At 36.6% G+C, this 27,825-nt stretch overlaps 1 protein-coding gene across 12 annotated transcripts in view; it reads right to left on the reverse strand.

Annotated features, from left to right (window-relative positions):
- Positions 1-27,825, reverse strand: part of RABGAP1L (RAB GTPase activating protein 1 like) — a 652,518-nt gene that overhangs the window by 215,216 nt on the left and 409,477 nt on the right. For 7 of the 12 annotated variants that reach the window (XM_081493701.1, XM_081493699.1, XM_081493700.1 and 4 more), the window contains exons 15-17: positions 24,405-24,479; positions 5,267-5,392; positions 2,466-2,609 (exon numbers count right to left, since the gene is read on the reverse strand). In XM_081493701.1, coding sequence (XP_081349827.1) covers positions 2,466-2,609; positions 5,267-5,392; positions 24,405-24,479 — 345 coding nt within the window. Of the gene's footprint in view, positions 1-1,851; positions 1,891-2,465; positions 2,610-5,266; positions 5,393-24,404; positions 24,480-27,825 lie in introns of all 12 variants that reach the window. The other 5 variants (XM_081493697.1, XM_081493698.1, XM_081493707.1 and 2 more) reach the window with 1 other exon arrangement.

Consider the following 27,825-nt stretch of genomic DNA (forward strand, 5'->3'; position numbering starts at 1 on the left):
AAAACACAGACAAGCAGGAAATAAAAGTTTATCTAAAAATTTCCTTTGTAAATTAATGCTCTGACAAAGATGAGTTAGTGGAAAGAACAAATGTCCTGAAGCATACTACAATATCGTTCGCAATAAACTCTATTTTGAAAGGCTATTTTACTGTGTTAAGAGATGTTATCATTTATTTCCCTGGTTTCCACAATGTTGTGTTTACAAGCAATTCCATGTTTTAGAAAGCTAGGCAACCTCCTTGAACAGCTGCAGAGTACACATTTAAGGGAAGAGAAAGTAACACCTCTGATGCTCTTATTAATTTTAATGAGCATCAAGATTAATTAATCATCAACACTGTGATTATGATTCTGAATCACAGTGGACAACTGATGAGAAGGCTTATAAATTTTCTTTTCTTTTCCCTACCATAAATGTTGCTAATTTTCTTAGTAACTGATATTAGAAATTCAGGTCTCTTCAAGATGAAACTTCCTGAGGAATTATGAAATCTGGGTTCCAGAAGTCCTGTGGACAGAGCTCCAATGTTAGGAATCACACCATTCAGGAAGAGACAATTTCACAAAGTCACTATTCCAGTGTTACTTCTTCTACCAAAAGTGACCCAAGAAATCCAATTTAACTGGTATGATCAAGCATATTAATTTCATTCTCTTTTCTATAATGAACACCATCAAACCAATCTGTTATATATTTAGATAACACCAGCAACAAAAATGAAGCAATGATAGCATTTGCAAGCTCAATGGCACCCCACTCCAGTACTCTTGCCTGGAAAATCCCACAGACGGAGGAGCCTGGTAGGCTACAGTCCATGGGGTCGCTAAGAGTCGGACACAACTGAGCGACTTCACTTTCACTTTCACGACATATAAACATAAAACTATTAACTTTTCTATTTTTATAAATACCATGAAATACTAAACTCAGCTCAGTGTGCAATGAATAAGACACAGGCATATCTACTTAACAAAACTAACTTTTAGTATCAATCTCTTTTAAGATTACAGAACTCAATGAATTTGCTTTTACTTTCAAAGAGCATTAAACTAAATTAAAAGAGCCAGAATTGTTTATTTACCACACCGATTTGGACAATCAAGCAAAGCAGAATTTTTAGTACAAATGTTCAATTTGTTTTGTGTATATTGCGATCACATAATTTTGACTCTGAATAAGGTTTTAGCTCCTAATTTTGCATTCTTCCTTTAGGCTTAATTTACATAGGCATTTTAGAAACTAATTTGTAAGTAAAATAAATAGAATTAAATGTTTCATCAACTAGGTTCTTCGGCTGTTATAATATTCTGAATTTGAGAATTTATTCTGTGACTCTCAGTGAGCCACTCAACTCTTCTGTATCAAAATATATTAACAAATGTTTTAAAATCTTATGCATTTATAAACGCTCTGCAACCTTTATATATTGTGCAACTGCCACCTAGAACCTTTGAAGAGCAAAACCCAGCTATGTTTGCATATAACATGGTTACTGCTATAGTAGGTTGAAAAATGACAATTATGCTTTATATAGATTATGTTTTATCTTTTTAACCTTATTTTTATAATTAAATTTCTAGTTTCTGGGGTGATTAAAATGGTTAGAATTTTTTTAAGGAAGTTATAAAACTTTATCTAAAAAATGTAATACTATAATGCAAAACTGTCTAGATTATATTAGGCTTATACTTTTGATTACTCCAGCTTTTTACATTAAGACAGTTATATTTTTAAATATATTTATACTCTCAATAAAAAAGTTCTTATCCAGCAACTTTTCATCACTGCAAAGACTATTAAACATTTTGATGGGCAGTACATGATACATGTATGTGTAATACTACTTACATCTTTAAAGTAAAGAGTAAAGTAAATAAATACAGCCACCTATGGAAATAAAAACAAACAAAGAAACAATATAGATACCTAAGGAATTCTGCAAACTAACTTCTGAAATACTCTGTCTAAAAAATATGATATAGAAGCTTTAGTTTATCACTTCTCAATTTACTGGCAAGAGTCTTAAATAACATACAGGAAGAGATATCATATGACTTCAGAATTTAATTACCATAAAATTTTCATTTATATTCACTCTTGGAGTATAATTACATTACCATTAAAAATACTCGATCCTGATTTCATTTATTTAACTTAAAAGATCCTTTGTATTAGTAATGCATAATTACACAGATACAGGCTTATTGTGAATGTAATGATACAAATTTAATTACCTTATTTTACTTTGTAGAAATTACATATGCCTGATATTTTCATTTCTCACAGATAATAAAATTAAAATTAATGTAGTCTTGACTGAAAATTCAAATAGAACCTTTTGGTCAATATTTCTGGCTTAATGTTCTTTTTTAAGGAAAAAAGGAAATGAAGAAAACTGTAACCATTTTAAGTGAGACTATTTTCTATTTTGGCTAAAATATGAGAGATGGGATTCACTCTACCTCACAAAGAAGTAAGTCAATGATGTGGAAGACCATGCAGAGTGGGAACTTGGCAGTAAAGAGAGTGAGAAACCACTGGGATGCGTACATATGAGCTTCTAGGTTCAGATCAGAAAAATGGTTGTGCAGGTCCGGTAACTGCTCCTGAAAGTCAAAGTGGAAAATTGAGGGGGAGGCACACTGAGGATGCTCTATTTTCTGCTACAGCTGCGATTTATGACGAGCTGGCTATGATGACTCTCAATTTACTACAGTATTCATTGAATTTTATATAACTACATAGAAGTGATGACAGGAGATGAGAACTGGGGATGTGACAGAGGACAAGACAGACTTGTTATGAACAAATAACAAAGATCAGCTCTTGCTCACTTAACTGTTCCTGTTTCCTGGGAAACGCCTGCAATGAGAGGACACCTGCAGTCTAGTGAATACTGTGACTCCGTGGTCAAGTCACAGCATTCTCATTCAGGGTTCACTCCTGACTAGCCAGGAAAACAATGTACCTTCTCTTTGAAGACCATTTAATGTCAATGTCATTTAGGCTGTATGATATTACTTCAGTACATTATGGTACTGAAGCCCAAAAGATAATCATACTTTTAACAATCCAGCTTCAACATATTAAGAATGGTTAAGTATAGAAAATGTACAAGTATATCATGTATGAAACAGGATGTCTCCTAAAAAGAAAAGCTTTATGCTAGATCTTTCTCCCCCCACGTATACAAGTAAATGCCTTTGAAAAGCATGAAAGGCAAAGTAAAGAGTATTAGCATAGCTATTCCAATAACTGGAAGACAAAGGCAAACATACATAAAAGCCCACTTTAGTTTTGTTTTCATAAACAGAACACAGAGACAAAAAAAATACAAAAAACCAATTCTCATACAAGATGCTTTTTGAAAAACACCCCTATGTGCCCATCAGGTACTTTTAATGGGGTATCGAAGTGGTCATTAACAGACAAAAAGTGCTAATAGAAAATGTGTTTGGTTTCTTCATAATACCATGAGCTTGCTATTCACTTATCAAGTACTTTTATTTGACTCTCAAAACTCTAAAGAATAATTATCTTTGAAAAAAAAATATGAATTTTTGTAAATGAAAGGTAAAAAAGTGAAGAATACCAAACATTTACTTGGAAGAATTAAATTTCTAAAAAACAGTCTATTGCTCTTACTGTCCACAGATAACCAGATTCTTCCACCCAGTCTTTTTCCCCCTCAGTGCCCATTTGTCGCTGGTGCTTACAGTTCTTTTTGACATGCTCCTCCCCCTTTATTTCTTCTTCACAGTTAAGGTCTTATACCTTTCTGTATTCCCTTCTTTCAATAAAGCTGTCCTTAACCTCAGTGCAAACTCTCTGCCTTCCACCTTCCTGTTCTAGTCTTTCAGTCTGGCATTGGCTTCACTTCCCTTTTAGACAACTATGAATCTGACAGCTCATGTCCATTAACTCCTACCAGTAGCCCCTACCGCCACATCCCACTAACCTTCCTCCCCAGCCACTTTACTTCTCCCCACTATGGAATCAATTCATTCATGTATTTTCTTCACATTTCTCTTGGGTTCCCAATACTTCATACAGAGAAAGCCATAGAAACATGCTTTATAAAGCCATTACAAATTTAAGATTTATTGTACAACCTCGGCTTCCCTGGTGGCTCAGACAGTAAAGCATCTGCCTACAATACGGAGACCCAGGTTTGAACCCTGGGTTGGGAAGATCACCTGGAGAAGGAAATGGTAACCCACTCCAGTATTCTTGTCTTGAAAATTCCATGGACAGAGGAGCCTGGTAGGCTACAGTCCCTGGGGTCTCAAAGAGTCAGACACAACTGAGAGACTTCATTTTCTTTTCATACAACCTCAGGTAAAATTTGAAAGCTACTCAGTAATTCCTTTAACAGCACCAGACAATAATTTTGCTCTTGCTCACAATCTATTTTATGATATATATATATAAAATAATACCTATTTCTCATACATATAATCATATAAATTATGAAATAGTAACAATATTGTTAGAGATCTGGAAGTTACAGAGGAAGACATTTAAAATATGTCACTGCTGCTGCTGCTGCTGCTGCTGCTAAGTCTCTTCAGTCATGTCCGACTCTGTGCGACCCCATAGACGGCAGCTCACCAGGCTCCCCCGTCCCTGGGATTCTCTAGGCAAGAACACTGGAGTGGGTTGCCATTTCCTTCTCCAATGCATGAAAGTGAAAAGTGAAAGTGAAGTCTCTCAGTCGTGTCCGACCCTTAGCGACCCCATGGACTGCAACCTTCCAGGCTCCTCCATCCATGGGATTTTTCAGGCAAGAGTACTGGAGTGGGGTGCCATTGCCTTCTCCGAAATATGTCCCTAAATTACAATATTTTATGTGGTTTTTAATTTCATCAATATTTGTCTCTTTAAAGTGTTCCTTACTTGTGAACCTAAATATAGTACTGGCGCTAGGTAACACTGAGAAAAATATTAAGTATTTCAGTTTTTATCATGAAAATATCACTTATTTACAAATAATACTGGGAACCCTCTTCATTAACTGAACTTACCATATTCATGCTTAGAAGTTTCTTAATGTTGAATATTTAAATGGAAGACTTTTTATAAACCATCAAATAGTTAAATATTTTATGATATTAAGACCACTATTGACATTGGTCAAAATCAAATCCATTTACATTTCCTGTAACTTTCCACTAGATTTTCATAAACCATTATTGTTTAATTTTAGAATTTTTCTGTAACTTAACAAATCCCTTAGTGATAAAAGTTCCTAGTATTTATTTACCTGCATGAGTCTCTCCAACTGATAGAATTTGCAGTGAAGATCTTCAAAGTTGTTTTTGTAGAGGTCTCGTAAACCATAGTCATACATGATTTTCACCAAAACACAGAATGCTTGTTCTTCTGGCATCTATAGGAAAACATACACATATAGAACAGGACTGAATGGCATGTGACCAGAGTGTCAGAAATACGCCTGCATGTTATTAGACCCCTGGATCAGTGGTTTAAGGTCACTTGGGAATGGAATTCTTCAGAGCCAGCTTTCTGCAGAGACATAGGTAAAATGTATGTTCCAAATTTTGAGCTTCCTCACTTGAGATGAATTTCTCTCTTTTGTTAATTTTAATCATCCTTTCATTTATTTATTAAACCATCTTAAACATAGGTAATGCAGTCAGATGATGTCCAAAAAAATCAGAACAGTGTAAAAGTATATGAAGGTTAAAAAAAGTCCCACTCCTTTCTATCCTTATAACCACTAACTCCTGTATCTGCCCCCCCCACCTCTTTTGCATAATCCCAAAATTACTCTTAATAATTTCTTGTGTATCCTGTCAGTTTCTTTATGCAAATAAAAGAATTATACTTATTTTATTTTCCCTTTCCTACATAAAAGATGGCATTCTAAATACATTGCTATGTATATCTGCTTTCTTCTCTCAATAATGTTCCCAAAAGAGGGATTGTTGGGCCAAAGGATAGAATGAGTTTTTAATTTTGACAGATAGTATGATACTGTCCTCCCAGAATTTTCCTGATGTTGCTTATTTTTCTCTCTATAAAAAACATTTTTCACCTGTTTCAGAAGCTTATGAGCTTCTTTCATTAGGATTTAAATGACAAATAAAATTTGATATACCTTTCCAGAGATATTTTTATCTTAACACAGAATAAAGCCTAAAGTCAAAAGAACAGATCTCTAAATTATAGTATCGAGCTGAAAGAATTTGGAGAGGGACATATTCAATATTCTAGAATTTGTACTAAGCAAACAGAAAAAGTTGTCCTTATTCAAGGTCCTAGGATGTACCTATTATGTAAACATTTAGTTTAAATGTCATTTCTTTCAAAGTCTGACCTTGGCTGTTTATGGTATCTGACACATCTGTTAGACTAACTTCCTGCCTGTATAACTAAATCAAGTAGGGTTCTATTCACCCACTTAGAAATGGAACTGTTTATCTGAGTTCCTACACAAATTGGCCACTTCTGTTTTCTACTATAAACCATGAAATATGTGACTTAATTAAAATCTCCTAAAGTTAAATAATTACAGTTAGCTCTTGTCATTTTGCTTCTCTAAATATTTGCTTATTTCTTTATCTATAAGTTGGGGGCTTGGCTTTGACTCCAGCTGTTCAAATCAGCAGACATCTTTCAGTTTATTTGCAGTTATCTGGAATGTAAGCACACTGTATTTTCTACCCCTTTACCAATTCTGTCACTGAAGCTTCAGTTGAGACTAATGTGCACACATACAGTCCACAGTCCTTCTCCTATTACCACATTCTAAGCCTCTTCGTCTTCTCTCAGATCTCTACTAAAATGGCTATACAAAAAAGCTGCAAGTAAGATAACTGTAACCAGCCCTGGAGAAATTAATTCACTTAATCTCTCCCTCTTTCTGAGTGATGGTTAGTTGAATATTTTACCATCTGCTATCTCATCTTACTTCCTTGAATGTGGTAAAACCATTAAAGCAAATGTTTAAATGCCCTTCAGCATTCATATATGCAATCTCTGAACATATGAGATCATGCACTGTTCTAGGCCCTGGATACAGAGGCCAAAGTAGAGTGTTGTCCCAAAGGACAAGGAAATAGGCAAGTCAACTTGAGTTTGATGTAGACACAGAAGTCCTGGAGTAGGAGAGGCTGGATGTGTGGGAGAGGAGTTAGATGCCACTACAGTTACAGTGCAAACAGAGGGATGACTGAGTACGAGCTAGATCAGAATAAACTATTCACAAAAATGACAAGAGACGTAAATTTCTACTGTGCCTTTAGGTATGGAGCTTAAGGTCATTCATATTCATTCATTCCATACTCATTCTCTCTCCTATCCCTGAAGCATCTCTTTCTTTTATCTCTTGGCCCCCTTTCCCCTCTCTCTCTTCCACCTTCCCCATGTAACTGTCCCTCTCACGCATACATACCAACAACATATTGAATAAATGTTCTTTAGTTTGAACTTGATCCCTAAAAAGAAATCCCTAATAACCTTCATTTAAAAAAAAAATACATCTGTATTTGTTGGCAGGTGGGTAGCCTTGGAGTTAGTATACTTCAGGTCTAGCTTCAGCAATACAGTCAAGGTTTTGATTTTCAGTTAGTTCATGGGTCACATGAAAGTCATAGACTAAACCTATAAAATATCAGTCCAGCTGGAGTAGAATCAATACTGACTATCTGTGAAGACTAAGGTCAGATATAATAAGCTCTTATGGGATCTCAGATATTGCCTTATCATGAAACTAAAAATGAATTTCTGTGTAAACAGTAAAGGCTTGCTAACAAAATGAGTAAGAAAGTAATGGGAAATATGTATAATTCTTTGGAAAGTGGAAATTCAACCTTCTCTTTATAGTTTAAAGAAGAAATGGGATCTGTTTAGCATGTTCAATTAAAGCTTCCCTTGGTATTTCTCGCTCTTCAACTAATGCATTCATTATTAAAGCAGACAGCAGGGTAAACACTCAAAATTTAGTAAAAATCTCTAAGATATACAAAATGAGAATACCTAAAAATGTATAAAATATAGCTAAACAAAAAATACTCATGGACATTTACACCACAGAAAAAAAGGAAGTTCACACATACACTTATAACGGTATTTTGCTTTTGAAGGATAAGACAATGCATGTTTATGAAATATATGTCAGTAAAATGTCAACAACAGGGAGTGAAGGCTGAGCCTAGGTTTGATGAAATTGTAAAACGTAAGATACATGATAAAAATATATTTTGGAAATAATAAACAATAATCACTTGTGGCCACTAGTGGCTTCATGATGGCAGGAAAAACAACAATAAATTGAAGTTTTGTCAATGCAAATAAACATAATACTAAAAATTCTAACAATAAGTTGGGAAATAGGAACCTAGCATTAGCAACAGCTGGATTTTACCAAAACTCATCAAATAGAGAAAATAAATTGGAGTTGAGAAGCACTGTATAACACATCATTACAAATCATTTCCATCAGACAAAACAGACATAAACAGACTCAAGAGTCTAAGTAACAGTAGAATATGGCAAAATAATTATTAATTTTCAGTATTTACAACTTTTCTGTTTTTAATGTTATTTAATGTAAGTTTATGTCATTTAATTTTTCCGTTTTATCGAGATGTAATTGATGTACAAGAGCATGTAAGTTTAAGATGCACAAAATGATGGTTTTTCTGATTTACATATTTATACATATATATAAATGTATGTATAATTATATCCATATCACCTCACATAGATACTATTTTTGTTTTTTATTGTGAGAATTTTGGAGTTTTTTTGTGGTGAGCAATTTTCAAATATATAATATTGTTAACTATATTTACCATGCTATACATTACATCCCCTGAACTTATTAATCTAGTAACTGGAAGTTTATACCCTTTCACCATACTCACCCGTTTCTTCCATCTCCCACACCTGGCAACTACCTATCTACTCTGTTTTTGTAACTTCTCTTTTTTAAAAAAAAGTTTCAGCATGTAAGTGACATCAAACATGTCTTTCTCTGATTGACTTATTTCACTTAGCATAAAGCCCTCAAGATTCATCCATATTGTCACAACAAAAGGATGTCCTTTTTATGGCTGAATAATATTCCATTCTATGTGTATACCATATTCTCTCTTATCCATCCATCACTCAGTAGACACTTAGGTTGTTTCTATGTCTTCACTTTTGTAACTAATGCTGCAATGAATGTGGGGTGAAGGTATCTTTTATGAGTTTGTTTGTTTTCTTTGGACAAGTACTCAGAAGTGTAATCACTGGATCACGTTAGTTCTATTTTTTACTTTGTGAGGAACCTCCCTTCTGTTTTCCACAGGGACTGAACCAGTTCCCATTCTCACCCACAAGGCACAAGGGAAACCTTTTCTCCATATTCTCACCAACATTTATTAATTCTTGTGTTTCTGATGATAGCTGTGCTAACAGACGTGAGGTGATATTTCACTGTGGTTTGATTTGCACTTCATTAATGATTAATGTAAAGAGTCTGCCTGCAATGAGGGAGACCTGGGTTTGATCCCTGGGTTGGGAAGATCCCCTGGAGAAGGAAATGGCAACACATTCCATCATTCTTGCCTGGAAAATCCCATGGACAGAGGAGGCTGGTAGGTACAGTCCATGGGGTTGCAAAGAGTTGGATGAAACTGAGCAATTTTCACATACACATACATAATGATTAATGATGTTGAGCACCTTTTCATGTACAGGATGGCCATCTGTATGTCCAGAGGAAAAGCTTTCAACCTATCACCAATGAGTATGATGTCGGCTGTTGGCTTATAATATACAGCCTTTATTATGTTTAGGTACATGTCTTCTATACCTCATTATGTTGGGAGATCATCTCATGAACAGATGCTGAATTTTGTCAAATGCTTTTCTGCATCTATTGAAATAATCTTATGATTTTTATCTTTCACTCTACTAATGTGACACATAACTTTTATGATTTCCATTTGTTGACCCATCCTTGCAACAGTTCAGTTCAGTTCAGTCACTCAGTCGTGTCCAACTCTTTGTGACCCCATGAACTGCAGCACACCAGGCCTCCCAGTCCATCAGCAATTCCCAGAGTTTACTCAAACTCATGTCCATTCAGTCGGTGATGTCATCCAACCATCTCATCCTCTGCCATCCCCTTCTCCTCTGGCCCTCAATCTTTCCCAGCATCAGGGTCTTTTCAAATGAGTCAGTTCTTCATATCAGGTGGCCAAAGTATTGGAGTTTCAGTTTCAGCTTCAGCATCAGTCCTTCCAATGAATATTCAGACTGATTTCCTTTAGGATGGACTGGTTGGATCTCCTTGCAGTTCAAGGGACCCTCAAGAGTCTTCTCCAATATCACAGTTCAAAAGCATCAATTCTTCAGCACTCAGTTTTCTTTATAGTCCAACTCTCACATCCATACATGACTACTGGAAAACCCAAGGCTTTGACTAGACAGACCTTTGTTGACAAAGTAATGTCTCTGCTTTTTAATATGCTGTCTAGGTTGTTCAAGCTGGTTTTAGAAAAGGCAGAGGAACCAGAGATCAAATTGCCAATATTCGCTGGATCATCGAAAAAGCAAGAGAGTTCCAGAAAAACATCTACTTCTGCTTTATTGACTATGCCAAAGCCTTTGACTGTGTGGATCACAATAAACTGTGGAAAATTCTGAAAGAGATGGGAATACCAGACCATCTGACCTGTCTCTTGAGAAACCTGTATGCAGGTCAGGAAGCAACAGTTAGAACTGGACATGGAACAACAGACTGGTTCCAAATAGGAAAAGAAGTATGTCAAGGCTGTATATTGTCACCCTGCTTATTTAACTTATATGCAGAGTACATCATGAGAAACGCTGGGCTGGAGGAAACACAAGCTGGAATCAAGATTGCCGGGAGAAATATCAATAACCTGAGATATGCGGATGACACCACCCTTATGGCAGAAAGTGAAGAAGAACTAAAGAGCCTCTTGATGAAGGTGAAAGAGAAGAGTGAAAAAGTTGGCTTAAAACTCAACATTCAGAAAACTAAGATCATGGCATCTGGTCCCATCACTTCATGGGAAATAGATGGGGAAACAGTGGAAACAGTGTCAGACTTTATTTTTTTGGGCTCCAGAATCACTGCTGATGGTGACTGCAGCCATGAAATTAAAAGACGCTTACTCCTTGGAAGGAAGGTTATGGCCAACCTAGACATCATATTTAAAAGCAAAGACATTACTTTGCCAACAAAAGTCTGTCTAGTCAAGGCTATGGTTTTTCCAGTGGTCATGCATGGATGTGAGAGTGGGACGGTGAAGAAAGCTGAGTGCCGAAGAATTGATGCTTTTGAACTGTGGTGTTGGAGAAGACTCTTGAGAGTCCCTTGGACTGCAAGGAGATCCAATCAATCCATCCTAAAAGAGATCAATCCTGGGTGTTCATTGGAAGGACTGATGTTGAAGCTGAAACTCCAATACTTGGGCCACCTCATGCGAAGAGTTGACTCATTGGAAAAGACCCTAATGCTGGGTAGGATTGGGGGCAGGAGGAGAAGGGGACGACAGAGGATGAGATGGTTGGATGGCATCGCCAACTTGATGGACATGGGTTTGGGTAGACTCCGGGATTTGGTGATGGACAGAGAGGCCTGGCGTGCTGCAATTCATGGGGTCGCAAAGAGTCGGACATGACTGAGCGACTGAACTGAACTGAACTAGGTTGGTCATAGCTTTTCTTTCAAAGAGCAAGCATCTTTTAATTTCATGGCTGCAATCACCATCAGCAGTGATTTTGGAGCCCCAAAAAATAAAGTCTCTCACTGTTTCCACTGTTTCCCCATCGATTTTCCATGAAGTGATGGGATCAGATGCCATGGTCTTGGTTTTCTGAATGTTGAGCTTTAAGCCAACTGTTTCACTCTCCTCTTTCACTTTCATCAAGAGGCTCTTTAGTTCTTCTTCACTTTCTGCCATAAGGGTGGTGTCATCTGCATATCTGAGGTTATCGATATTTCTCCCGGCAATCTTGATTCCAGCTTGTGCTTCTTCCAGCCCAGCGTTCCTCAGGATATATTCTGCACATAAGTTAAATAATCAGGGTGACAATATACAGCCTTGACGTACTCCGTTTCCTATTCGGAACCAGTCTGTTTTCCTACGTTCAGTTCTAACTGTTGCTTCCTGACCTGCATATAGATTTCTTAAGTCACAGGTCAGGTGGTCTGGTATTTCCATTCTCTTTAAGAATTTTCCAGAGTTTGTTGTGATCCACATAGTCTAAGGCTTTGGCATAGTCAATAAAGCAGAAGTAGATGTTTTTCTGGAACTTTCTTGCTTTCTCGATGATCCCCATTTGAACATGGTATATGATCTTTTTAATGTTTTGTTCAATTCAGTTTGCTGGTATGTTGTTGAGAACTTTTGAACTATATTTATTAGGGATATTGGTTTATAGTTTTCTTGTAGTAACCTTCTCTGGTTTTGATATTAAAGTAAAGCTTGCCTTCTAAAATGAATTTGGGAGTTTTTTCTCCTCTCCAATTTTCTGGGAAGAGTTTGGGAAGGATTCGTACTAATTCTTTAAATGTTTGGTTTTAACGTTGGGTAGCATGCAGTAAAATCATCTGGTCCTGGGGTTTTCTTTGTTGAGGAAGTTTTGATTCCTGATTCAGTCTCCTTACTTGCTGCTGATCTATTCAGACTTTCTATTTCTTGAGTCTTGTGTATTTCTAGAAATTTATTCATTTTTTTTTCTAGGCTATCCAATTTGTTGGTGTATTGCTTTTCAAAGCAGTCTCTTGTTATCCTTTATATTTCTGTAGTATCAGTTGTAATGTCTCCTCTTTTTTAATAATCTCATTTATCTGTGTTCTCTTTGATTAATTTAGCTAAAGCTATGTAATTTTGTTTATCTTTATCTCTTTTGAACATTTTTAGCTTAAAGTCTATTTTGTATGATATAAGCATAGCTACCTCTCCTTTCTTTCGGTTTCCATTTGTTTAAAATACTTTAATTCTATCCCTTCACTCTCAGTCTATGTGTATCTTCAAGGCTAAAGTGAGTCTCTTTGGGCAGCATATTATTGGTTCCTACCTTTTTTTTTTCTTTTTCCCATCAGCCACTCCATGTCTTTTGGGATAATTTATCCATTTTCATTTAAAGTAATACTGATAGATAAGGACTCATTATTAACATTTTGTTAATTGTGTTTCTCTTTGTGAATTCTTTGACCCTGGCTTCCGCTCTTGCAGTCTTTCTTTGTGATTTGGTGACTCTTTGTAATGGCATGCTTTGATTCTCTTTTGTGAATCTACTGTTGGTTTTGCTTTATGGTTAATATGAGCCTTATATAAAATATCTTATAACATCCTGTTTTAAGTTGATAACAACTTAACTTTGATAGCATATAGAAACTTCACAGTTAATGTTTCTTCCCACTTCACACTTTAGTTACCGATGTCACAATTTACATCCTTTTTTAAAATATTGTGATAAAAATTACTATAGTTATGGTATTTGTTTTATACTTTTTAAAAAGAGCTGTAAGTGAACATACACCATACACATATAGATTCACTATACATTAGAGAATCTGACTCTGACTGTGTATTCATCATTGTTGTTGCTCAGTCACTAAGTTATGTCGGACTCTCTGTGACCCATGAACTGCAGCACGCCATACTTCCCTGTCCTTCACTATCTCCCAGAGTTTACTCAAATTCATGTCCACTGAGTCGGTGATGCTATCTAACCACCTCATTCTCTGCCACTCTCTCCTCCTTTTGCCTTCAATCTTTCCCAGAATCAGGGTCTTTTCCAATGAGTTGGCTCTTTGCATCAGGTGGCCAAAGTATTGGAGCTTCAGCTTCAGCATCATTCCTTTCAATGGATATTCAGGGTATTTATCATTACAAGTGAATTTTACAATTCATGGTTTTATGATGTTAAATTAGCATCCTTTTATTTCAGCTTGATGATGCTCTTTAATTTTTCCTGAAAGGCAAGACTAGTGATGCTGAACTCCCTCCGCTTTTGTTTGTTGGGGACCATCTTTATCTCTGTTTCATTTACGAAGTTCAGCTTTGCCAAGCCCAGTATTCTTGGTTGATTTTTTTTCTTTCACTGTTTAGAATATATCGTCTCACTTTCTTGGCCTCCAGTGTTTCTGCTGAGAGACTAAACATACTTATAAGTCTGGATAAACCTGTTCTTTGGGTGGGGCTGCTGGCTGTGCACCATGGTCAGAATGGCCACTAGCTGAGCTTTGCAATCACCTCTGGATGGGCAAGGTCACAGACTATGTTCCCTGGCAGGGTGGCACCAGTGGTTAGACTGGCTGGGCTCCATAGCTTGATGGTACTATAGGCGGGGCTTTGAGGCTTCCTAGGGAAGGGAGCCTTCCCTTCGGGCTACCTGGTTATACAGTGGGACAGGCTGTGCCCAACAGTTGGGCAAGGTTGCTGACTTGGCTCTCTGTCTGAGCAGGGCTGTAAGATGCAATCGGCAGCTTGCTCTGTTTCTCTAGCCAAACTTCCTATAAGATCAGGACTGGAGCCTAAACCAGCAATTGTACGGGGCCTATGAATTTGCTTCCCTGCCTGGCCAGAGCAGTAGAACAAGCTCTATGGCCAGTATAGCTCATTGATTGATGATCTACATCAAACTGCCAACCAGTGTCTCTGACCAGACGAGGTCACTGGCTTGGCTCTATACATAGACAGAGCTATGGGCTGGGAAATCGCGTTGAATGCCACTGAAAGCAGTAATGTGGTCTGTAAAGATCCTCTTCTCTGTCACTATCTGATCTCTTGTGGTCAAGCCCTGCAGATTCCCCTAGTGATCTCTATTAGGTAGAGCAAAGCAGGCCTCCTAGAAAGCATCTTGCAACACTGGGGGAGCTGGATGTCCACCTTGGGTTCTCACTTTGGGATGCTGTAAGGATAAAGCTAGTGGTAAAGAACCTGCCTGCCAATTCAGGAGACACAAGAAACATAGGTTTGATCCCTGGGTGTGGAAGATCCCCTGGAGGAGGGTATGGCAACCCACTCCAGTATTCTTGCATGGAGAATCTCATGGACAGAGGAGCCTAGCAGACTACAGTCCGTAAGATCGCATAGAGTCAGACACGACTAAAGTGACTTAGCATGCATGCAAGGATAAAGGAAATGTATGTGAGGGACAACACAGGCATGTGGTAGGTGACCAAGGAGGGGTCTTTCCCTCCTTGAACACAGAAACTATGTCTTACACATCAACAACTATCATAATGCTTTTATAGGTAGGTACTCAAAAGAATTAAAATGAAATGGGTAAAACTTTTTATCCAGGTAAAATTACAAAAGTAAATTTATTTTTCTTTTTTTTTATATGTATCTCATTTAACTCACTCATCAGTCTCACTATGCAGGAGATATTTACTACTCCCATTGTAGAGGTAAGGTATAAAGGTATATGAAGCTAAAAGAGATTAAATCAAGAAAGGAAATTACTACTAAAGTGCTTTCTACTGTTAAATGGTTTCCAGAAATATATGCTCTCACAAAGGAAGTAGCAAAATGTATTTCTTTTCATATAAATGAGAGCACTTCTTATGTATCACTGGGAAGAATGATCCATGAGAAGAATGCCCCTTTTCTGTTCCTCACTCTTTTTATTACAAAAATAGTGACAGCCTACGGTGTCCAGGCTCCCCTCAGAATTAAGGCACACAAGCTCAGGGTGAATGGCTGAGTTGGGGTTTATTATATAGACGGCTGTGTCTTTGAAATTTTACTTTCTTTTAAGGCTGATCATATACGGCACTTAGAACATAAAGTCTCTATTATTCACTTTAGATGATGAGATCATTCATAGCTTCGTCTTAATCCCAAAGCTCTTTGTGGCATGTAGTAATCTCTATGCCCCTACTAACTGCTGGACTCGGATGACCTAGGTTCAAATACCAATCCTAGTTGTGACCTTGGGCATGCTACAGTACCTCCCCAGGTGTCAGATTCCTCATCTATAAAGCAGGGATCATGACAATCTACTTCATTCTGAGGACCTGCCCCTCTATATATAAGTGACACATGAAAATTAACCACTATTATTGTGCACTCAGGCCCTTGCGGATATAAAAACCTGCACGTACCCTCAGGTATGCATATTTATATCCCATGATGAGCAAGAGGGGCTCCCCTTGTGGCTCAGCTGGTAAAGAATCCGCCTGCAATCTGGGAGACCTGGATTCCATCCCTGGGTTGGGAAGATCCCCTGCAGAAGGGTATGGCAACCCACTCCAGTATTCTGGCCTGGAGAATTCCATGGACCGTATAGTCCACGGGGTCGCAAAGAGTCGGACACGACTGAGCGACTTTCACTTTCACTCACTAACTGCTGGGCACTGCTGTAACTTTGTATCCCCCAAAACTCTTAGCACAGAGAGCTAAATCAATAGCAAGTATTTGATATTTATTTAAGATAATTTTAATAAAACTCTGAATAAATCTGCTTTTATCAATGAAGGCATGTTACTCACACAGGGCAATCAGTTGGACACTGTGAAGGTAAAAACCAACAAAAATGTAGAAGGAAAGGATCAGTGTGAAAGTTGAAGCAAGGGGCAGCCAAATATAACTATATTAGTACTGGATTTCAATATTATAGTAAATGATAAATGTAAGAAATTTTTGTATTATCTGTATTTTGTATTGGCTATTTAGCTTATATCTCAATTAACTTAAAAAATCAGTCAAGATCTGAAAATCAATCTGGAGTTGCACGAGCAAACTTCATTTTACTCTAAGAGTGGGTTCCCCCACTAAGTAGCATTGAGGCATCCATCTATTTTTAAAAAAGCATTAAAATGACTCTTTAGCTTACTGTTTTTGTTGTCGTTTAGTTGCTAAGTTGTGTCTGACTCTTTTGCGACCCCATGGACTGTAACCTGCTAAGCTCCTCTGTCCATAGAATTTTCCAGGCAAGAATACTGGACTGGGTTGCCATTTCCTTCTCCAGGGAATCTTTCTGACCCAGGGGTTGAACCTGCATCTCCTGCTTTGCATGTGGATCCTTTACCGCTAAGCCACCAGTGAAGCATTTAACTTATTACAATGATTTCATTGAACTAGACAATCTAATTTATCATTGATATGCAATTGATTTGTCTAACTTACAATAAAAATAAATCACTGAACAATATATTTTAAAATCAGATATTAGAAGTTGGAGCACAGTGTGTCTCTAGTAGTGAATATCCATCTTTGCCGTGTACAGGAGCTTTGTCATGGAAACAGTATTGCTTCACTGAGGAAATGATGAGATAAATATTAGAAGCTTATAACTTAAGATATCAAAACGTCATCCATGGCTCTATGAAATACAAAACTAAATACCTGCCTCACATGCACAAGCTGAGAATCAAGCATGACCTAATCACTGTTTATTAACAAATGCTGATAATGATCTGCCATCTGTATTAACAGATTATCACTGAATGGAGCCAGTCTTTAAGCCTCACTGCTTCTCTCTGCATGGTCAGTCATGTCTGACTCTCTGTGACCCCATGGACTGTACAGTCCACCAGGCTCCTCTGTCCATGGAATCCTCCAGGCAAGAATACAGGAGTGGGTTGCCATTTCCTACTCAGAGGATCTTCCCAACCCAGGCATCAAACCCATGTCACTTGTGTCTCCTGCATTGGCAGGCGGATGCTTTACCACTGTGCCACCTAGGAATCCCTGCTTCTCTCTGCAATCAACCACAAAACAAAGCACCCTAAGTACTTCAACTCTTTAAGACTCACCTGAAGTAACATACATTAAGATTTTTTTGAAGTAAAATTATATGTTGAAAATCTTAAATAACTGTTTAGGATAAAATTAAGTTTTTATTTCACATTATGTGTTTTCATGTCTTTTTGAAGTCAATCTACCTTTTTCCATGAAGTTAATGAATATTCCACTGATTTTTTTGTTTTCTTCAACAAAGGTGAATGTTAGAGACTATTCTGACAATCATAAATTAATGAGTCTTCATTTTCTGTTTACAAGTTGAAAAGCAAATAGATGAAAACTTCTGAGTGTTTATTTTCCTTTTAAATCAAATATATGCCAAATACATGGTAAAATACATTTAAATTTAATGGCTATTTGTAAGTCTTAAAACATGCTGTACCACATATTAGTTTGCTTTGCATGGTCGATATAAGCTAGGGTCCAAAAGAAAACTGGCTGGGTTAATAAATAATTATTAGTTTTAGAAAGAACAGCATTGTTACAGACATTCATTCATGACCCCATTAATCCTCACAAAAGTAGGTATAAGTTCCATATTTTAAATATTAAACTAGTGAGGTTCAAGGAAGTTAAGTGATTTGCCAATAACTATACATCTATTACATAAAGTCTGGTCTTAATCCCATGGCTATATTCTTTTTGTGCCAGATACAAAATGAAACTACACTTATAATGCACAGTATTCAACACTCATAGAAACCCAAGGAGGATGATAATATTATTTTCACTTTATATTATAAATGAAGAAACTGATTCTTCAATCCAGGGAACTTCCCCAAGGTCATGTAACTTGAAAGGTATTAACCCACAATTTAAATTCATAGCTGTGCTTTTTATAATCCTTTGAAGGAATTCAGCTTTGAAAGGACAAAGAAGTCTGAGAGAGCTAAATGGGAGGATCAAAAGAGGATTTTTTTTCTTAAGGCAAAATGCCTTGATTGTATTTACAGGACATAGGGAGAAGATGCTGAGGAATGACTCTGAAGCACTGATGCAAAAATTAACAGAGAACAGGAAAAATCTCTTGGGTTTATAAGGAAAAGGTGATTTGGAAGTAAAGAAGGGGTTATTAAAAATAAACTCAAACTCTTATAGCAAAGAATCACTACAAGATAATGGGATGTATCTGTCTAGCATTCTACCTTCCTATCATCTGATGTCAAAATCTCCTTTCTTATAGGAACACCATTTCATTTTTCAGGAAGAGTTGATCCAGATCATTACCAGCACAGAGGTGAACTTAAGACCCGGGCCAGGCCCATCAGAACACTTGAACTTCCTGACCTCAGTAACCAACTCAGGAATGGCAGACCCCCAAGGGCAGGCCAACTAGAATCCTCCAGGGTTTTTGCTTGCTTGTTTGTTTTGTTTAAGTGCAGGAGCTATAGCAAAAGATACACATGATGCCTTGTAAATGAAGCTGTAAAACTGAAAAGATATGAAGCCAGGCCAACTTGAAAACTGCCCACTTTGTGCCCTGCCTTTATATGTTAAGGCAATAACCTCTAAGCACAACAGAGATACAGAGATGCAGATTTCTGATGACAAAATATGAACTCTGGAATATCAAGCATATCAAAATCATCTCTGGCTCTGGACTTCCCAGTTATGTGAGCCAATATATTTCCTTTTAAATTTAAACTACTTTGAGTTCATGTTATGTCACATGTAGCAGAAAGATTCTTAAATAATATCATGGCACAAATATTTTTACTTATATAAGCATATAAAGACACTAGGAAGCCTCTGTTTTGTTACCTCGGACTTTGTAGAATCTTTATGTTCAGGAAAACTCAGAAGTAGCTCTGCTTCTCATTTCTTAAGTTCATTGGTTAAATCTTACCTGAAACTTGTTTTTTTTGGGGGGGGACATTACCAGAGTTGTAATTTTTAAATCTTATATTATTTTTAAATGTAGCTCACAGAAAAATACATAAAAGTTAAGATTATGCTTCATAGAATAAATGATTAAGAAGTATAAACAGGTTAGGAGCTAGAATACTGTTTACTCCTGAAGATCCCTACGTGTCCCCTCCCAGTCATGACTCCCAGTTTCTCCTGGAAGGACTGTAACTGTATCCTGACTTTAACTGTATTGACTTCATTGGAATTATCTGTATTTTCCATCTACATAGCATCCTAAAAAAACAGTTTACTTTTGTCGTTATTGAATTATACTAAATGGAATCATACCAAATGACACCAATAATTTGCTTTCTTACTAAATTTTATGCTTGTATGATTCATTCACAATAGCCCATGTAGTACAGGAACTTTCCAGGTGGTGCTAATGGTAAAGAATCTGTCTGCCAATGTAGGAGATGTAAGAGATGCGGGTTTGATCCCTGGGTCAGAAGATCCCCTGGAGGAGGGCATAGCAACCCACTCTGGTACTCCTGCCTGGAGAATCCCATAGGAAGAGAAGCCTGGCGGGCTATAGTCCATGGGATCACAAAGAGTCAGACATAACTGAAGTGACTTAGCATGCATGCATGCATGTAGTGCAAAACATTTCTTTCACTGCTGTATAGTGTCTTACAATATGAATATAACATAATTTATCCATTTTGATATCTAATTACAATTATAATATTAGACATTATAATAATGGGCATTTGAGTTGTGTGACCAATTATAAACACTGATCCTATAGTATAAACTGTAATTATGATCCTATTTTAATACATGATTCTAGTGTAAAAGTAGTGAAAGTGTTAATTACTCAGTTGTGTCCTACTCTTTGCAACCTCATGGACTGTGTCCTACCAGGCTCCTCTGTCCATGGAATTCTCCAGGCAAGAATACTTGAGTGGATAGCCATATTATTCTCCAGGGGATATTCCCGACCCAGAGATCAAACCCAGGTCTCCCACAATGCAGGCAGATTCTTTACCATCTGAGCCAATAGTGTACAGGTTCTTAAATTTGACTAAAGTATATACTAAGAGTGTAATTGACTGGTATGCATATCTTTACCAGATAAAGCAAAACTGGTTTCCAAAGGAGTTGTGCCTAGTTACAGTTTTTGAAAAAATGCAATACTTTTAAACATTCTGGCTTATCCAAAAATAATCCTTTTTGTAGTTGGAAAGCTTCCATACATGCTGATATTAGTGTGTGTGTGTGTATATATATATATATATATGTGTGTATATACACACACACACAGTGATTTAACCTTAAAAAGGAGCATAATCTTCTGAAAGTCTAAAAAAGTATATGTTTGATTAAAAAAAAACTTTAAAGCTGCTTGACAATAAATATGTGAGAGAAATATATTGGTGTTAAAAATTATCCAAAATACTTCATATAGTATTTAGAATAAATGAATATACAAAAGGATATTATTTATTATACTAATAATATAATGATATTAGTGATAATTATTGCATATTTAACTTTAAAGGCAAACACTATAATGATTACAAGCAATCTGTGCTGTAACAGCTTTTTTGAACTATAAATGATAAATTTCTTATGATTCCATCAATGGCTGCAACAGCATTTATGTGATAAACATTTAATTCTTCCAGTGCTTTACTGCAAGTTACAAAGAATATTATCAAACCATCTGAAAATTTCCAAGCACCAGGAAAAGATATTTATTTCTTAAAACTATTCAGACATGGAAAAACTTTAAAATTCTAAATTTTTGTTCTTAAACCTACTTTCATTTTTGGTCTTTCTTTCCTCTTAGGCAGTGAATGTGAAATATAAATGACCATGGGTGAGGAAGACAGCATCCCAGAAAGAAGCTGCTTCTGACAATGATTAATGCGGAGCCGCCAAAGGATATCTGGCAGCAAAAAGAAGCCATTGCTTATGTAACTGATAAAAAATTAGTCAGTAAGGCCCTAATAACGTATCTCTCTGGAATCCGAGATAGTGTATTTGATGGATTGTTTAAGCTAGACTGTATTCTTCTACCTATTTAAACCATGGGGACAACATGAAATACAGAAAAGAAAAAATCACAGTTAGTTTCTCTTATTCAAATTGGTTAATGGATATACTGGTCTGTCAATGAAATATGCTGATTAATAGAATTATCACATATATTTGCAATAAAATTATAATCTAATCTAATTTGTTTTTCACTAACATTGGTTATCAGTTTGTCTTTCCTCCAGGATTCTGAAGGCATTTCTATATTTCCAGTTATTTTTATAAGCAATGACAACAACTGTGTAGTTCTAGTAACGTAGAAAGTGTAGAAACTAGACTACATTTCTATTCATTCTATTCATCTATTCACTTTGGAGGCCATTTTGTTGAATATGTTTACAATAGCTGACTTTCCATGACCCTTATAATAGAAGAGTAGATAACGTAAAAAAAAAAAAAAAAAATCTGGGTTATTTGAGTTTCTTAGCTATTTAAATCACTCTCTTTTTTTTCAAGGAGAAAATGTGTCCAAGTAAACATGAACTTACAGTTAAACTAAACTTCTGTTAAGTCTCAGAACAGATTTCCTAAAGTGATATTCTTCTCATTGAGGTTTAATAGATATAATGTATTTCACAGGGCTATAGGTCTAAAATGCTAAACTGTGACATATTCAAAGATTACTCTGTAGAGTAATCTGAAGACAAAGCTTCAGTATCTGTAGCCTGAACATCATCTTCTCATCAGAGTGATCATAAAAGCTCCTTTTAGAAAAATGATGGTTTTGAACCCTGGTGAAAACACCCATTACTGCTTACAGTCTCTGGCCCCTTGTGTAGTGACCTGACTATTATAGATACTAGGTGGCATTAGTAATAGAAATAAGGACCCAGGAATTTATGACTATAAAGTACTTGATTATCACAGGAAATCTCAAGAACGAGGTCTGTGGAGATGACAAAAAAAGGACAGTAAGAGAATATCAAAAGAGCATAAACAGATGATAATGCCACAGAGAAAGAAATTGAAATCAAAGTTAGAGTGAATAATCACAATATAATGGTATATTATTTTTTTCATTAAAGTCAAATGATCAGAATTAGGACCATGAATCTACTATAATTGTTCTTCACTTTCAGAACGCAAACCTTAAAAAAAATGCTTTTGTTTTAAACTTGATCCTCTTTGCTGCATCTGACATTATACAATGCTGCTTCTCTGTTGAAAATCAAGAAACTCTTCAAAGATCCCTCTTCCTCATCAGCTCTTTAAATATTTGGCATTTCTGGGTTCTATTCTGTTTTTCTTCTTCTACTTATTTTTCTGAAATGATCTCATCCACTTTCATCATTTCAGCTTTGATTTCTCCCCAGAGTCAGTCTCCAGTATACAGCTGGCTGCTGGACAGCTACTCAGATGGCCCCCAAATACCCCCTCTTTCCAAAATTTTAAAACTAAACTCATCATCAATTTCTAACATTTTTTCTTCCATTCAATCTCAATGGACGTGTTTTCTACCTCAGCTCAAAATACCGTAATTTACCCAGTCGCTTAAGCAATGAAACAAGACATGCTACCTTTGACCCTTCCTTTGTCAATCCATCCATGAAACCTATCAGTTTTGCCTCCAGAAAAATGTTTAATTCTTTCTTTTTCTCTAAGTCTCAATATCTCTCGTTTAGATTGATATTTCCCAACTGGTATCTCTGCTATTGCATGCTCCTTTTCAGTTCCATCCTCTACATGGATATAGGAATTTATCTGAAATGAACATCCGATTGTCATTCCCTTGCTTCAAACTGATTGTGGCTCCTCATTAGGTACAGAATAAAGCCTCTATAGAATAAAGCCTACATTTCTTGATATTAAGAAGTCTTTATAATTTGTTCCCTGCCCACGTGACCATTTTTATCTCACATCTCTTTCTCTGCATACACTTTCTACAGCAATGATATAGAAACGATCATTTCACTGTTCCCTTTATATATTGTGCCCTTTGTTTTGCCATACATTTGCTCACGTAGCCATCTCTGCTCCTCTTATCCATCTTGTCTCCCCCCCCCACAGCCTCATTTATATCTTGGCAAAGCTACCACCTCCTCTAGGAAGTCTTTTCTGAAAGTTCTCCTCTCTTCTCTTATTCTGTGCATCGCTTTCACTTAGCACACCGTAAGTCCTCTATAGTGATCATCACAAAAACAATGCAGATACATAAAAAAAATTAAAATAATAGGTATGTGCCTACATTACTTGTGCCCCATTACAGCCCATAAGGCCTTTGAGAACACAAGCAATAAATTATTCATATTTGTAATCCCACGTCTTAGCCCAGTACTGACAACTGATCCTCTGTAAATGTTCTGTCAAATGAAGGTGACTAAGAGGAAAGACAATGTACAAAAATAAATCACAGAAGAGGTAAAAGACTTCCCTGTCACATTCCTTCATGATGCTCCTGGTCCTGCTCACATTTGGGCAGATACATTGACTTCCTCAATCCTAGTGGGTTCTAGTTAAAAATAACTCCAAATAAGCAATTTATTCCCTACCAGCCTGCAAAATTAATTCTACTGAGAAACTAACTGTCCTGTTCTTGACATCAAATCTCTTATTTTCTCACCAAAAGTACAAGTTTAAAAAGATATGCCATGTGTAATCTCCATCAGGTAAATGGAGGATAAGAAGGGAGAAAAAAAAAAAAAAACAAGCAGAAAATAAAACGAATTTGGCAGCACCATGCCATTTATTACATGGAAAATTACTTACATGCAGCAGCAAGACAGCAGCAAGAAAAGACTGTCCTTGACAGTACCCAATGTCTTCGTCGTAGACAGAGTAGGCCTAGAAAAAAGATGAAAGGAGAGAAATATTATAAACATTCACACATTTTAACCTAAGTGCTAGTTCACATCAAGCTGCTACTTGTTCTTATCCCTAGCCTGTCCACCACAATTTCACTGATCCCTCATCTTGAATGTGCAAGCCATTAGCACAGTGGAATCCTTCAAAGAGGCAGCACATTTCCTAGAGCAATTCTAGATGGCCCATTATCCCCAGGTTCATCTTTAGAATCTGGAATAAAAAGATGCTCAGAGCACCTAAATTAATTTTTAAAGATCCATTATAGTTTGTGGTCAGGCAGACAAGACTATGGGAGGCAAGAGCAAAAGGTGGAGGAGGGTAGAAGGGTTCTAGAGTTGATGTGGGAATTCTAATGCACTATATGGGGGAACCCTGTAGTACAGGTACCATAACCTAATAAACACCCCCCTCAAATCACCCTTCCTAGCCTCTACATGTTCCCAGACTTTGAGGGACATTTACATATCCGTTGTATACTGTTTTTTTTTTTTTCTTATATAACGCTTTACAATATAAAAACCACTTGTGGCTCCAGGGTAGTACAAAGGTAGACAGTGTGGGTTATAGCTATAGTTTACTGACCCCTGGTTAAGAACAACAACAACAAAAAAATAATTCAGGTGCTCCCCCATTTATTTTTAAAATACAAACAACCTCAATTGTGCTGTTTAAATCCTGGACATGTACCCCATTCCATGTATCCTACCTATCTGTGGTGCTTCATTTTAGTGACAGCATCTCCATTTAATGTACTTAATACAATACAATGCACTGTGATTTTGTAAGTATAAAAATTCTCTCTGTCCAGGGCGATGGTTATCAAAGATAAAGAGGAACAGTTATCATATCTTCCATATGCCAAGGTAGTCAGAGTATAAGGACTAGAATTCTTTTTTTTAATTAAAAAATCTTTATTGAAATATAGCTTATATTCAATGAAATGCATACCTTTTAATTTCACAGTTCCTTGAGTCATTCATGTAACTCTATCATTATAGAATATTTATATCATTCTAGAATGTCCGTCATGATTCTCTGAAGTCAAACCACTTCCACCCTAGGCTACCAGTGAGCTGATTTTTTTCACAATTATTAGCTTTGCATTTTTAGAAGAACTTCATATAAATGGATTAATATATACTCTTTTGTGTCTGACTTCCTTCACTCAGCATAATGTTTCTGAGATTCTTCAATGTTGTTGAATGCATCAGTAAATCATCCACTTTCACTACTGAGTAGTATTCCACTGTATAAATATACCAGAATTGGTCTATCCACTCTCCCACTGGTGAACATATGGGTGTTTTTCCCCCTGACTGGGGCTAGCACAAATAAAGCTGGTTTGTATACACAAGGCTTTTTGTGTACACAGGTTTTCATTTCCCTTGGGTAAATACCTAGGAGTGGAGGTTCAAGTTCAAATGCTAAGTGTATGTTTAACTTTGTAAGATATTGCCAGATTATTGTGCAAAGTGATTGTTCAGTTATTGCCTCCACATCAGCAAAACATAAGAGTACTCATTGCTCACATTCTTGTCAATACTTGACATTGCCAGTCTTTTTCCTTTTATTAATTCCTGTGGTTTTGACTTAAATTTCTCTGATGGCTAATAACACAGAATGTATTATAATGTGTTTTTAGGCATCTGATACACCTTCTTTTGAGACTATCTCTTTGAGCTCTTGTTCATTTGTTTAACTCAGTTGCTCATCGTATCACTGTCGATTCATGAAAATTCTCTATACATTCTGTTGACAGAATCATTATCTGACATATCTATTACCGATATTTTCTCTCAGTGCATGGCCTGCCTTTTTATTGTTTTAATGGTGCCTTTTGAAGAACTGTTGTTATCTTTTAACCTTCTGCCAATGATGACATTATCACACCCTAATCTAATGAGAGAAAAATTAGATCACAGAATCATTTCCTAATGAATTTTAAAGAAGCTTTTCTTCATTATAACCAGTTTCACAAGCTCAGCCTAATTATAAAAACTGAAAGATGGATTGCCATCCTTTTGCTTATTTAATTTTCTTTGATTTATATAGTTTTATTCATGAGTCCTTATTTGTACTTTTATCCAGAGCTCATGGATAGGGGTGGGTCGGTGTGTGTGTGTGTGGGTGTATGTGTGTGCAGAAGGATTACAGAGAGAAAAGAAAAGGAACAATTAACAAAGAAAGAGGGGAGAGGTTCTAATACTATCCTTATTTAGTGCATCCCTGATGGTTCTCCGTTACTGTGATATTGAATGGTTTGCTTGGAAACGAACAGAGATCATTCTGTCAGCAAATTTGGAAAACTCAGCAGTGGTCACAGGATTGGAGAAGGTCAGTTTTCGTTACAATCCCAAAGAAAGGCAATGCCAAAGAATGATCAAACTACCGCACAATTGCACCCATCTCACATGCTAGTAAAGTAATGCTCAAAATTCTCCAAGCCAGGCTTCAGCAATACGTGAACCGTGAACTTCCAGATGTTCAAGCTGGTTTTAGAAAAGGCAGAGGAACCCGAGATCAAATTGCCAATATCCGCTGGATCATCGAAAAAGCAAGAGAGTTCCAGAAAAACATCTATTTCTGCCTTACTGACTATGCCAAAGCCTTTGACTGTGTAGATCACAATAAACTGTGGAAAATTCTGAAAGAGATGGGAGTACCAGACCATCTGACCTGTCTCTTGAGAAACCTGTATGCAGGTAAGGAAGCAACAGTTAGAACTGGACATGGAACAACAGACTGGTTCCAAATAGGAAAAGGAGTACATCAAGGCTGTATATTGTCACCCTGCTTGTTTAACTTATATGCAGAGTACATCATGAGAAACGCTGGGCTGCAAGAAACACAAGCTGGAATCAAGATTGCCGGGAGAAGTATCAATAACCTCAGATATGCAGATGACACCACCCTTATGGCAGAGAGTGAAGAAGAACTAAAGAGCACTACTATAATGGAGGAGTAATTGGACCAACTTTCCCTCTGGTAACAAATTTAATCTATATGCAGACAAAATACATAACTATCTGAAAGCACTGAGCAAAAAGCTGGAGGAAGAAACTGGAGGGGAAAATAAACTTGGAAGAAGGTAATGACATTGGGTAAAATTCTCATTCTTTACGGCTTTTGCTGGAGGCCATGTGCCACAATGGAAGGATAAAACTTGGATATTAAACAATAGACTTACTGGTGTGAAGAATCAGAGAAAAGACTGGGATGACTGTAACAGCTAGAAAGCAAGAGTAGAAATGCTAGGGAAAAAGTAACAGAAGAGAAGCCTTTACTACACCTAGTGTAAAAGTACAATATCCAAGACAATGTAAAA

The sequence above is a fragment of the Giraffa tippelskirchi genome, chromosome 5 (genome assembly GCF_054371585.1).
Source record: "Giraffa tippelskirchi isolate mGirTip1 chromosome 5, T2T-mGirTip1v1.2.pri, whole genome shotgun sequence".
Lineage (NCBI taxonomy): Eukaryota > Metazoa > Chordata > Mammalia > Artiodactyla > Giraffidae > Giraffa > Giraffa tippelskirchi.